General features: G+C 40.7%; 1 protein-coding gene across 2 annotated transcripts in view; it reads right to left on the minus strand.

The window, feature by feature from the left end:
- Window positions 1-1280: 1280 nt before the first annotated feature.
- The window catches only part of mrpl30 (mitochondrial ribosomal protein L30), a 65024-nt gene continuing 53978 nt past the window's right edge, over window positions 1281-12326 (minus strand). The window contains exons 2-5 of one of the 2 annotated variants that reach the window (XM_048598009.1): window positions 11185-11268; window positions 5716-5862; window positions 1561-1634; window positions 1281-1473 (exon numbers count right to left, since the gene is read on the minus strand). In XM_048598009.1, coding sequence (XP_048453966.1) covers window positions 1359-1473; window positions 1561-1634; window positions 5716-5862; window positions 11185-11268 — 420 coding nt within the window. In that variant the 3' untranslated portion in view covers window positions 1281-1358. Of the gene's footprint in view, window positions 1474-1560; window positions 1635-5715; window positions 5863-8801; window positions 8913-11184; window positions 11269-12326 lie in introns of those variants that run through there. The other variant, XM_048598010.1, reaches the window with a different exon arrangement.

The raw sequence follows: 12326 nt of genomic DNA on the forward strand, positions 1-12326 counted from the left end.
CTAGACTCATTGGAGTTTAGAAGGATGAGGGGGGGATCTAATTGAAACTTTCAGAATACTGAATGGCTTGGACAAAGTGGATGTTGGGAAGATGCTTCCATTGGACCCGAGGGCACAGCCTTAGAGTAAAGGGAAGGCCTATTAGAACAGAGATAAGGAGAAACTTCTTCAACCAGAGAGTAGTGAATCTATGGAATTCACTGCCACAGGAGGCTGTGGAGGCCAGGTCATTGAGTACATTTAAGACAGAGATAGATAGGTTCTTGATTATCAAGGTATCAAGGGTTACGGGGAAAAAGCAGGAGAATGGGGTTGAGGAACTTATCAGGCATGATTGAATGGTGGCGCAGACTCGATGCTCCGAATGGCCTAATTTCTGCTCCTATGTCTTATGGACTTATGGTCTGATACATCATTGGTACAGGAATGTAAAGAAAAGCATGTATTGCAGATACAGGGCAGACTAACCTCCCTATTATGTACCAAAAGCATCAGCCCATGTCTCCAGAATTTATGAGTAGCTCTGGGTGCATTCATCCTAGATACTGGCAGCTGCTTTGGAGCAAAAGTCATTTGTCAGAACAGCTTAGATCAGAAGGCTGTCAAGTGTCTAATAGAAAAAGAAGATCCTCTTTAGCGCTTGTGTTGAGCTTCTTAAGTTTGAAAAAACCAAGGACAGGAGTCATTGGGAGTACAGAGACACCTTTTGTTACTTTAACTTTTCTTTCACTTTCTTTTGTCTAGCACCATCATTTGTCTTCTACCTCATCACAGACCACTTTTTTCACCTGCCTAATTTTCATCAGCTATAAACCTATTTAAAAACTTCAGTTTTAACATTTTCTTGTGTCACTCAAAAGATCATCAATATGGAATGTCAACCCCATGATGGACCTGATGATGGTTTCAGCATTTCTGCAAGAATCTTTAAGCCTAGGGAGATTGGAAAAGACAACTTACTAACTTACTGAAAAGAAAACAAATGCAAGTAGAATTAGAAAGCTGCTCTTTTTAAAAATGACCCCCAAAGTGTTAAAAACACTAAACTGCGTTATTTCATGTTTTGATAGTCACATAGCAATCATTAAAATTTTATACTCATTTTATCGATGTGGAAAGTTTTCAAGGAAACTTCTTTCAACATTGAAGTAGAACACATTCTACCAAAACACTAATACACATTTACTTTGGTAGGTATTACAGTTCTAGTGTATTTAAGGTCAGTGTAGAATGACAGAATTATGCAGCATTTCCTTCCACTCAATGTTTTAAAGACAAACTTTATGGAAACATAACTTTGAATATTTATTTCACATACAAGTAAGACATAAACAGCAGCTTCAGATCTAGTGGTGTTTTTATTCCAATGGTTGCAGGTGGCGTCTTATTATTAATTCCCCAGTGCTCTTCAGGTAACTGTCAGCTAGTTCTTGCTCTGTTGGAAGTCCCTGTGGCAATTTCAGGGGTTGCACTCTGCAAAGAGATTTGAAGTATGTATCACTAAATTCATGAGAGAATTTTACAAACTTAAAAAAATTTATTGTATTTTCATTCACCAACCTTATAAGATGCTTGATGATTTTTAGTTTATTATTAATAGATGGAACATTCTTATGGATCCGTGGCTGATGTGACTGGTAAAACAAGGAAGATATTTTTCACATTTATCATTATCACAGCATTAAACAGCTATTCAATTAATTAGCATGTACAAATTTAACTTACATTAGTTTACATCAGGAATGAAGTCAACATACCAGATTCCTAAATATCTTATTTCTAGCTCTTCAATAAAGATTGTGCTGAAATAACAGATATCACTTTTCAGCTGAAACAACAGCCAAGACAATGAAAGTAAACATATTTCAAAATTCATTGTCTTCTCTTCCAGTTTCTTTAATATGTAAACCTTGGGCACTTAAGCAGCAAAAGCTGCGCGTACTTGACCTATTCAAAGATTTTTGCTAATGTAAAGCCATTTTCAACTTAGAAATGAACCAGATTATGCAATGTTCCATTTTATGTTAGCAAAAACTAAATGACCAACTGGTAAACTATTTTCTTAATTATCCAGTAACGTAGCAGTACGAAATATTCATCATTTGAGCAATCTGATTGCTAATGTTACCTATGATTAGAAATAAGATGCTCACGAATAGGCAGGGCATAGAAGGATACAGACCATGTGCAGGTGGATAGGATTATTTTTGAATGGCATCATGGTCAGCACTGACACGGTAGGTCAAAGGGTCTGTTCCTGTGCTGTACTATACTGTTCTATGTTCTTTAGACAAATATTCAAATAGAGCAGACTGTCTCACTGTAGCTGAAGGATGTATTAGTTCTGGTCATTATTGGAGAAAGCAATGGTAACATCTCAAAATTTGAATTCACAAGTAACACACTTTCTACCATTTACTCCTCTGACCTATACTGTCAGGATTAAATTTTTAAAAAAAACTTACGTGGGGTAAGATTTCACAAGGAAAATCAATTAGCAGGTAGTTCTCTACATCCAGATTTTCCAACAAGTTATTTATTATTTTTTTTTAAATTAATGACGTGAATTCCGCTAGCAAGACCACCATCTGTTGCCTCATCCCCCATTGTACATGAAGGTGCTGGTCTTCGTGAATTGCTACAGTCCATGTTGTTGATATAGTCACAATGCTGTTAGAAAGTGAAATCCAGGTTTTTGACTTACTAATAATCAAAGAATAGCGATATGATTCCAAGTCAGAATGGTGTGTGGCTTGGAGGGGAGTTTTGTATATACGTATGCATGTTCATATAAGGTCATAACGTTAGAAGTGGGGAAGTTTTGCCAGTGATTGTGGTGCTTGAGACCATTCATGACTTCAGATACTGAAGCATCATGTGTCAGTATGCAGCAAGACCTGAACAATGGTCAGATTTGGTCTGATAATTGCTAAGTTCCAATCAACAACCATCTCCAACAAGGGAGTCAAAGGGTACTGGAATAGGTAAAAATGTCATGTTGTTGGCCTAATCAGATCAGTCATGATATTATTGAATAGTGGAATAGGCTTAACAGGCCAAATGACCTATTCCTGCTTGTAATTAGTTTGCTCATAAGAGTGCAAATCTGACCATCAATTTAGTTCACTACTATTGACAACTAAATGTGGAAGGATTGTGGAGTTTTGATTTGATCCATAAGTTATCAGACTACTTAGCTCAAAAAATGAGGTGTCAACTTGGTCAAGCTACTAAGCAGGATGACTTGTATGACAAACAGCATAAGGAGCAAGTGACAAAGCCACGTGATCCCACAACTAACATATCAGAGCTAAGCAATTCCTTAACAACAGATCAGATCTAAGTTCTGCAGTCCTGCCACATCCAGCTGTGAATGGTGGTGGATAAATAAATAACTCACTGGAGGAAGAAGTGGCTCACAAATATCCCCATCCTCAATGGTGTAACAGCCCAACACGTTAGTGCAAAGGATAAGGTTGAAGGACATTATGGATCCACTTACAGCACATGGGCTGGAGCAATTCGAGAAGGCAGATCACCACAATCTTCTGAAGGGCGACTAGAGACGAGAATAAATGTTGGCCCAGCCAGTGAAGCCTACATCCCATGAGGTAATTTAAAAAACCTGCTTTCATGGTTTATGATGCAAGTACTGCTGTGTTGTAGCTTCACCATGTTGACGCCTGGTGAATCTTTAGATTTGCTCGGTGCTCTCCCAGCCATGATCCCCTGCACTTTTCATTGTACGAAGATTGATCTCTTGCTTCAATTGTTATGAAGTTGAGTCAAGCCCTGAGGTAACAGGTTGGCATTGAGTACCCAGTTGTGCTGTGGATGGCCACAGGGCTGCACGCATTATCCAACTTTGAGCTGCTGGATCTATTCTGAATCTATCCCATTTACCATTTTATTCAAGCTGATGTTGTCATACAACATGATGATGGTATCCTCATTGTGAATACGGGAATTTGTCTCAATAATGACTCTTCAGTGGTCTCTCTGTGACAGGTAGATTGGGCAGGGAAAAGTTAACTGTTTCCACTCTTGTTGATTTCCTCTGCACCAGTAATTATTTGATTCAGAACTGCCTGTTTGGTCAATCATAGTGCTACTAAGATTTTCTTACCGATAGGCATTGAAGTTCCCCCACCAAAAGCATTTTGCCCTTGTTAACTTTTACGCTTCTTCAAGGTGATATCCAACCTGGAAGAGCACTGATTTTTCAGCTGATAGAGGGAAGTAAGGGATAAATAGCCACAGGTTCACTTGCCCATGTTTGACCTTACGTTGATTCCAATCCCTGAAATCTCTCAATGTTAAGAATTCACACGATGACTCCTTCTCAACTGCCTCTGGGGGGTCTGCCTCCTAGTGGTAAGCACATATCCAGGGATGTTAGTGAAAGTGTCTGGGCATTGTGTCCAAGGTGTGATTTGCTGAGTATACTTACTTGAAACTGCTGTTTGACCTGTCTGTGGGACTGCTCTGTCAATTTTGGCACAAGCCCCCAAATAGTGCTAAGGAAGACTTTACAGGGTTAATTGGGCAAGGTGTGTCCTTTCCAGTGGCAAGGTAGATGCCAAGTAGTCCATTGGGTTATATTTGTTTGATTTTTTTTAAAAATAGAATTTTGGTACAAATGAGTGGCTTAGAGGCTATTTCAGAGGGAAGATTGCTGTGGGGCTGCAGTCATATGCTGGCCAGTACCAGATAAGGATGGCAAGTTTCATTCCCAAAGGACATGAATTTTTTTGCAACAATTTTAGTTTGTGATCATCATTACTGAGGCTAGTTTTGGTTCCAGAATTTTGAATTTTAAATTCTTTGAACTGCTATAGTGAGATTATAACTCACTCCAGAGCACATACTAGGGCCCATCAATTTGATTGTGTATCACTATATCAGCATCCACAAATGGGAAAAGGCTAAACGAACTTGCACTTTTCAGCCTGTGAAGAAAGCATGCAATACATTTCACAGAACTATACAATGATCATAAATAAAGTGGAAAATGTTGATCTCCAATACTATTAGATATTGAAAACAGGATGAAGGGACAGGTTTAAATTAGTAACATAAGGACAGATGTTCTTCACATAGCGAATGATCAACACTTAAAATGGACCTTTGGACTCAGTGGTAGAGGAGGAAACTTTTAAGTTATTTTAAAAAAAAATTCAGCAACTGGGGAGGAAGAGGGATTGTAATGTCTTTCTGGACAGGTGAGGTATCGCTCTTCCTCATCCACGAGTACACTGTGATATACTAAAATGGTTTAACATCCTGAAAAACCAGCAACAGGAACAAACCAAAAGACACTGCATACCTGTCCTTATTCAAATCATGGACAAAAGTAGAAAGTGAATATATTTGAATGACAAAAGGAATTAAAAATTAACAGGCATCCATCGTTGTGCCAATAGGGAATCATAACATGGATTTTATGACCCAAACAGAAATCAAACTGCTGCAGAGTTAAATGGTCAGAAAGAGAGAAGGTCACTTTGGGTAAAAAGTTGGTTTGGATTGGAGAACAAGAGCTAAAAGATAAACAGGACCATCCAACATGACAGAACACAGCATGAAGCACGTGAGGCACAAAAAAGTTCCAAAATGGATTTAATAACACTAAAGATAAAAAGTGTAGGAACGGACCTTTAACTACAGCAGACCCACTAAGATTAATAAAGACAACACACAGAAAAGATAATTCACCTTGTCTAACCCGAGATCATGGACAATCTTTTTTTCCCAATATGGACGTCGTTTTGTACATTTTATTCTGGTAATGATGTGCAGTTGGTGTGGACAGTCCGGATCACCACCATATCTTGCATGATCCGATGGTGAAACTTCAAACATCTGAAACCAAAAGATAAATTGATTATACAAAAAATAATTTATGCAGATAAACCAAATTATTCCATCACATTTCCAACATGGAACATTAGTTTAGGATTCAAACCAAATTCAGTTCTCCAGTCCAAGACTAGGCAGTCAGAATCTAGAATCACAGAGGGAAGACTTTTGACTTATCAAATCTGTACCCTGACTTTGGTAGAAGTAGGTAATTGATCCCATTTCTTAGTGCTTTCCCAAAACCAAGCAGATCTTTTCCTTCAAGTATTTATTCAATTCAAGTTTGAAAGTCAAGATTAAATCTGCTTTTACCACTTGTTCAGACAATACATTTCAGATCACAACAAATCGCTACATGAAAATAGTTTCTCCATTTCACCTCTGGTTCTTATGCCAATCATGTTACAACTGTGATCCCTGCTCCCGAATCATTCTCCTAATGGAAACTGTTTCTTCTTAACTATTCAATTACACCAATTTGGTGTATGTGTGAAGAACAACTCTCATCTCTCCACATAACAGAAGTCCTTCACCCTTGGTACCAATCTAATACAAGACTTCCACATATATAGCAAAAGTCTCAACCTTCGGCTATAAAACCCATTGAAACATCTTATAAACTTTGTTTGATGTGTAGTTTCTTGCCATGTAGGAAATCCAGCATCTGGAGGATAGTGAAATGTAGGGTATGCAGCGTAGTTTGATCTTAGTAGGATAATAGGTCAGCACAACATTGTGGGCCGAAGGGCCTGTACTGTTCGATGTTCTTGGATATTTTGCATCATTTTCCCTTTTGTGCAGAAAGGGGTCATTCAGCCCAAGTGTGCATGATCCTCTGAAGAAGCCTCCCACCCAGACCTAGCCCCCACCATATCCTGCAACCCTGATTTTATCATGGCTAATCCAACTAGTCTGCATAGCCTTGGACACTACGGGACAATTTACGATAGTCAATCTACCTAACATGCACACCTTTGGGCTGCAGAAGGAAACCAATAGAACGAGCAAGAGTGAGACAGGCAGCACACACGCTAGAGACAGCACGAGGCAACTGGTAGTGGTTAACTGAAACGTCAACATGCCTCAGGCAAGGAGAGGTGTTGAGGAGGAGAGTCCCTTGTGATAACCTCAGCCGATGCAGGAATTGAACCCACACTGTTTACATTCCTCTGCATCACAAACTACCCATCTTTGGAGTACAGAAGATTGACACGTAACCTAATTGAAACTTACAACATTATTAAAAGGGGTAGGCAGGATGGATGCAGAAAGAATGTTTCCCCTGAATGGAGGGACAAGAACCATGAGGTACAAAATCAGAATAAAGGACAAACTACTTGGACTGAAATTAGGAGAAATTTCTTCACTTCGACAATAGTGAATTTTTTTGAAATTTTCTACCCCACAGGGCTGTGGAAGCTGAGTTATTGAATATATTCAAGACAAAAATCAGATTACTAGATACTGATGACATTGAGGTATATGGGGACAGTGCAGGAATACTGGATTGAAGTAAACTATCAGCCATCACCTAGAATGGTGGAGTCGTCTCAAGAGGCTGAATGGCCTACTCCTGCTCCTGTGTTCTTATAGGTGAATTTGTATTTAGACAAGATTGAGATATGAAGTGGGGTAAAGCTTCTGATATTGCAAAAACCTCAGATTCTGTATGCAATCTGAAGAGTTACAATCCAAATATTGACAGGTGGGACTTGACTGGATGTCTTGGTCTTCAGCTGGTGCAGACACAATAGATCATATGACCTCAAATAGCAAGAACTGCAGATGCTGGAGTCAGATAACAGTGTGGAGCTAGAGGAACACAGCAGGCCAGGCTGCATCCGAGGAGCAAGAAAGTTGATGTTTTGGGTCGGGACCCTTCTTCAGAAATGGGGGAAGGGGAAGGGAGCTCGGAAATAAATACAGAGAGGAGGGGTGGGGCTGGGAAAGGTAGGTGGGGTGGCGATAGGTGAGTGCAGGTAGGCAACGGTGGGGATTGGTCAGTGAGGTGGGGGAGCAGATAGGTGGGAGAGATGATGGACAGGTTGCGTCAGATCAAGGAGGCAGGGATGAGAGGGAGGGTTGGACATGGGAGGCGGGGGAAATTTTAAAACTGGTGAAATCTATGTTTAGGCCATTGGGCTGTAGGCTCCCAAGGCGGAATAGGAGGTGCTGCCCCTCCAGTTTGCGCGTGGCACTATTGTGATACTGGAGGTGGCCCAGGATGGACATGACACCCAGAGAATGGAAGGGGGAGTTAAAATGGTTCACGACCAGAAGGTGTTGTCATTTGTCGCATACAGAGCGCGGATGCTCTACGAAATGGTCTCCAAGTCTCTTCTTGGTCTCACTGATGTATAGGAAGCCACATCAGGAAGGACAGAGAGGTATCAGAGGTGAATTTGAGGTTGGGGTGAAAGGTGTTAGTAAAGTTGATGAACTGTTCAAGCTCCTCGTGGGAGCACAAGGCAGCGCCGAAACTGTCATCGATGTAGCTGAGGAAGAGGTGGGGAATAGTGCCAGCGTAGTAACGGAAGAGGGACTGTTCCACGTATCCTACAAACAGCAGGCATAGCTTGGGCCCATGACCACCCCCTTAGTCTGCAGGGAGTGGGAGGAGTTAAAGGAGAAGTTGTTATGGGTAAAGACGAGTTCTGTTAAGCGGATGAGGGTGTCAATGGAGGACTGGTTGGGTCTGCGGGAGAGGAAGATGTCTTTCTGTATTATTACTTTTTGTGAAACAGAAGCTTCTGTTACTTAAGGAGAGAAAGTGGTAAAGTTATTATGTCACTGGATTGTAATCCAGAAAACCATGGCAGCTGGTGGAATTTGAATTAAATTATCACATCTAGAATTAAAAGCTTGAGTACTGGTGACCATGAAACCATTGCCACTATATACACTGTATTCAGTCCAGAATTAAGTCAGGCCTGCCTACTCACCAAGCATTTCAGAGGCAGCCAGAGGCATGCGATTGCCAAGGTGGCCTGCATTGATTCTTCTGAACTTCAGCTCAACTGTAGTAAAGGCCGATAGGTTCTCTAGCCTAATTAAGAGACATGAAGAGGGGTAATGCTTCTAATATTGAAACACATCAGGTTCTGTATGTAAACTGAAGATCATAAAACCACATCTGCTTCACTAATGCCCTTACAGGAACAAAGTCTGCCACCCTTACATGGTCTGGCCTACAAGTGACTCCAGACCTGCGGCACTCTGGATGAGCCTTCAACACTCTCTAAAATGACCTGGCAGGCCAATAAGCTTGAGTCAATGGGGGTTGGGCAATAAGTGCTGGCCTTGCTTGTGATGCCCATGAAAGAGTAAAATAAAATGAAGAATGGCCATCTCCAACCGATGCATTTATAATGTTGCAAGAACAGTCTTTTCAAAGCAGATTTCTGAATGTGTTTTCTTCATGAGCATTTCAAAAATTGTCACTGTTACTGCATGGCCCATTATCATTGCAATTAATGCAAAATGTGAGAGTGAGCAATGGGAGGTTGTAGCCCATGAGAGGTATGAGGGAAAATAGGAAGTAATTAAGGTGAGGGCTCAAGGACCTAACAGCCTTTACTGTAACTGAGCTGATGTCCGAAAGAATCAATGCAGGCCACCTAACCGACCCACCTCGGGCACTCGCGTGCCTCGATGATTACCTCTGAAATGCTTGGTGAGTAAGCAGGCCTGACTTAATTCTGTGCACAATTTCCTGGGGTGAATACAATGCATGTTGTGGCAATTTACATATAAATGGGACTGCCAAATCAGGAAATTTACCCAACTCAAGATTCCTATGTCAGTAGCAATGAAAAAAAAAGTGCTATGCCTCTATTAAAAAGGACAAGGATCTTGTAAGCATTTTATTTTTAAAAAGCATCAACTCTTCCTAACACCTTCAAAGATTTATGTAGATATATCCCATACATTCCTGCACCATTTCAAATATATTGCCTCACCTCATCCTTCAAATCAAAATGTATCACAGCACATTAAATTTAATATCACATGTCTTCCCATTTCACCAGTCTAGGACTTTGTTATAACAAGGTGTAGAGCTGGATGAACACAGCAGGCCAAACAGCATCAGAGGAGCAGGAAGGCTGACGTTTCGGGCCTAGACCCTTCTTCAGGACTTTGTCATCTTCCTCACTGTTTACGTCACATCAGAGTTTTGTACATTTGAAAAGTAGTTTTTACTTGAGGACTTTTAGCATTTACAAATCTCTCTTTTCCTCTTGGCCTCTCAAGACTCTCACCATCTCCATTCTCGCCCGGGCTTAACCAGCACCGCCAGCACCACCAAGCACTCCCACTCCCCCCAACCCTCCCCAATCCCATTATCACAACAACATCTCTTCTATCCCATTTTCCCTTTCCTCTATTCAGCTTTAAATCAAAGACTGGCATTACTATGGATCCCTTTATGACTACAGAGGGTCCCAAAGTGCTTACTAGTACTTCTTAAATGTAATCCCTACTCTCATGTATCCTATTTATTCCTCTTCTTCAGTGAGGCTGGAATACACAGCCTGAGAGTGTGGTGGAGGCTCTCTCAATCAAGGCATTCAACATTCAAGAGAATTAGATGGTTGTTTCAAAACAAGCAATGTGCAGAGGGAGCGGGGGTGGAGAAGCAGGAAAAATAGCATTAGGTGAGATGTTCATTACAGACAGCTGGTGCAGAAACAATGGGTTAAATGGCCTCCTTATGAACTGTAACAGTTCTGTGATTGACCACGTATGTGAAATTTGCTGATATCACCATGTGATGCACTCAGTCAACTTGTACAAGAAAATAAAAACAAAATACACAAGAATACAAAGCCAGTCTTTCAGCTTAAAAAGAAACAGGATGCAACTAGCTAAAAACTCATGCAGCAATGGATGTAATGGTGACTTTACTACTCAGTTAGGAAAGACTAGAATACTCAATGGATTTTGAATAAACCTGGAGAATCATAGAACCCCTACATTGCAGAAGGAGGCCATTCGGACCATCGAGTCCACACCGACCCTTCAAAGAGCAACCCGTCCAGAACCAGCCCCGATCACATTCCATAACCCCATATTTACCATGGCTTATCCAATAGCACACACATTCCTGAACACTATGCACAATTTCAGTATGGCCAGTCCACCTAAGCTGCTCATCTTTGGTCTGTGGGAGGAATCCCATGCAGACACAGGGAGAACATGCAAATTCCACACAGGCACCCGAGGCTGGAATCAACCGAGGTCCTTGAAGTGGTGAGGCAGCAGTGCTAATCACTGAGCTACCATGCCACCCTTGAAATAAAACCTAGTTATAGTTAACGCTCTCACCTTTTTGGGAATGCGAGCCTTGGTAAACTTCAATCGTACAAATCCAGGCCATGACAGTGGAATCAAAAACTGTTCCATTAAGTTCTGCAAAAACAAATTACAAGTTTTGAAACTTAGTGATTTACATTGGATGAGGCAAAAATTTGAATTAAACATTAGCTTTCTAGTCAAGGGAACATTCTATAGGAAAAAAATGAAGACTTGTTTATTGAAGATAATGCATAAAATCACAGAAGTAATTATTCAAATTGATGAATCTTAAAAGTTAATCATTATGCATTCACTATATAACTATGTGCCAAACACAATATTGTAAATATTTAAATTCAAAAATACATTTAAATATTACTTTCATCTAATGGCTACTGAAACCAATACTCTCATTTAGAGTCATACAGCATGGAAACAGACACTTCAGTCCGACTCATCTCTGCCAACTATGTTTACTAAACTGAACTCGTCCTATTCGAATTTGACCCATATCCCATAGGAAGGATGTTCCCAATGACTAGGGAAATCCAGAACGAGGGGTTACAGTACAAGGATTCGGATAGGCCATTTAGGACTGAGGTGAGGAGAAATTCTTCACCTAGAGAGTGGGGAGCCTGTGGAATTCTCCACCAGAGAAAGCAGTTGAGCACAAAACAAAATAACTCTTTTCAAGAAGGAGGCAGATTGATATCTTTGCCCCAAGAATTATAAGGGTATGGGGCAAAAGCAGGGACAGGATACTGAGTTAGATAATGAGCCACAATTGAGTTGATTGGCAGAGGAGCATGAAGTGCTGAGAGGCCTACTCCTGTTCCTATTTTCTATGTTCTTACGTTTTCTCCCACCCCATGCTACAGAGGCCAACATACAGGCTCTGAGGTTGGTTTTCAGGACGCCCTGTGATGTGTTTCTGCCACTTGGGATAGAGCACATGGACCTTAAGCATTGTTGGAATGCATCTAATTGCTTTATACAATGTCAGTAAGTTGGCCATTCCTCTCAGCCATTGAGAAGTCACGCAAAAACCACTGCACAGTACACTTTTGTACACAAATTCCACATTATCTTCAAAGACTGTGGGTAACTCTAAAAATGCTAAGCTTGTTTTCTTTTCCCCCAAGCAATGGACATTTTCTATGTGCAATGTGTTG

This window comes from Rhincodon typus, chromosome 6 (assembly GCF_021869965.1).
Source record: "Rhincodon typus isolate 14 chromosome 6, sRhiTyp1.1, whole genome shotgun sequence".
Taxonomy (NCBI): Eukaryota; Metazoa; Chordata; class Chondrichthyes; order Orectolobiformes; family Rhincodontidae; genus Rhincodon; species Rhincodon typus.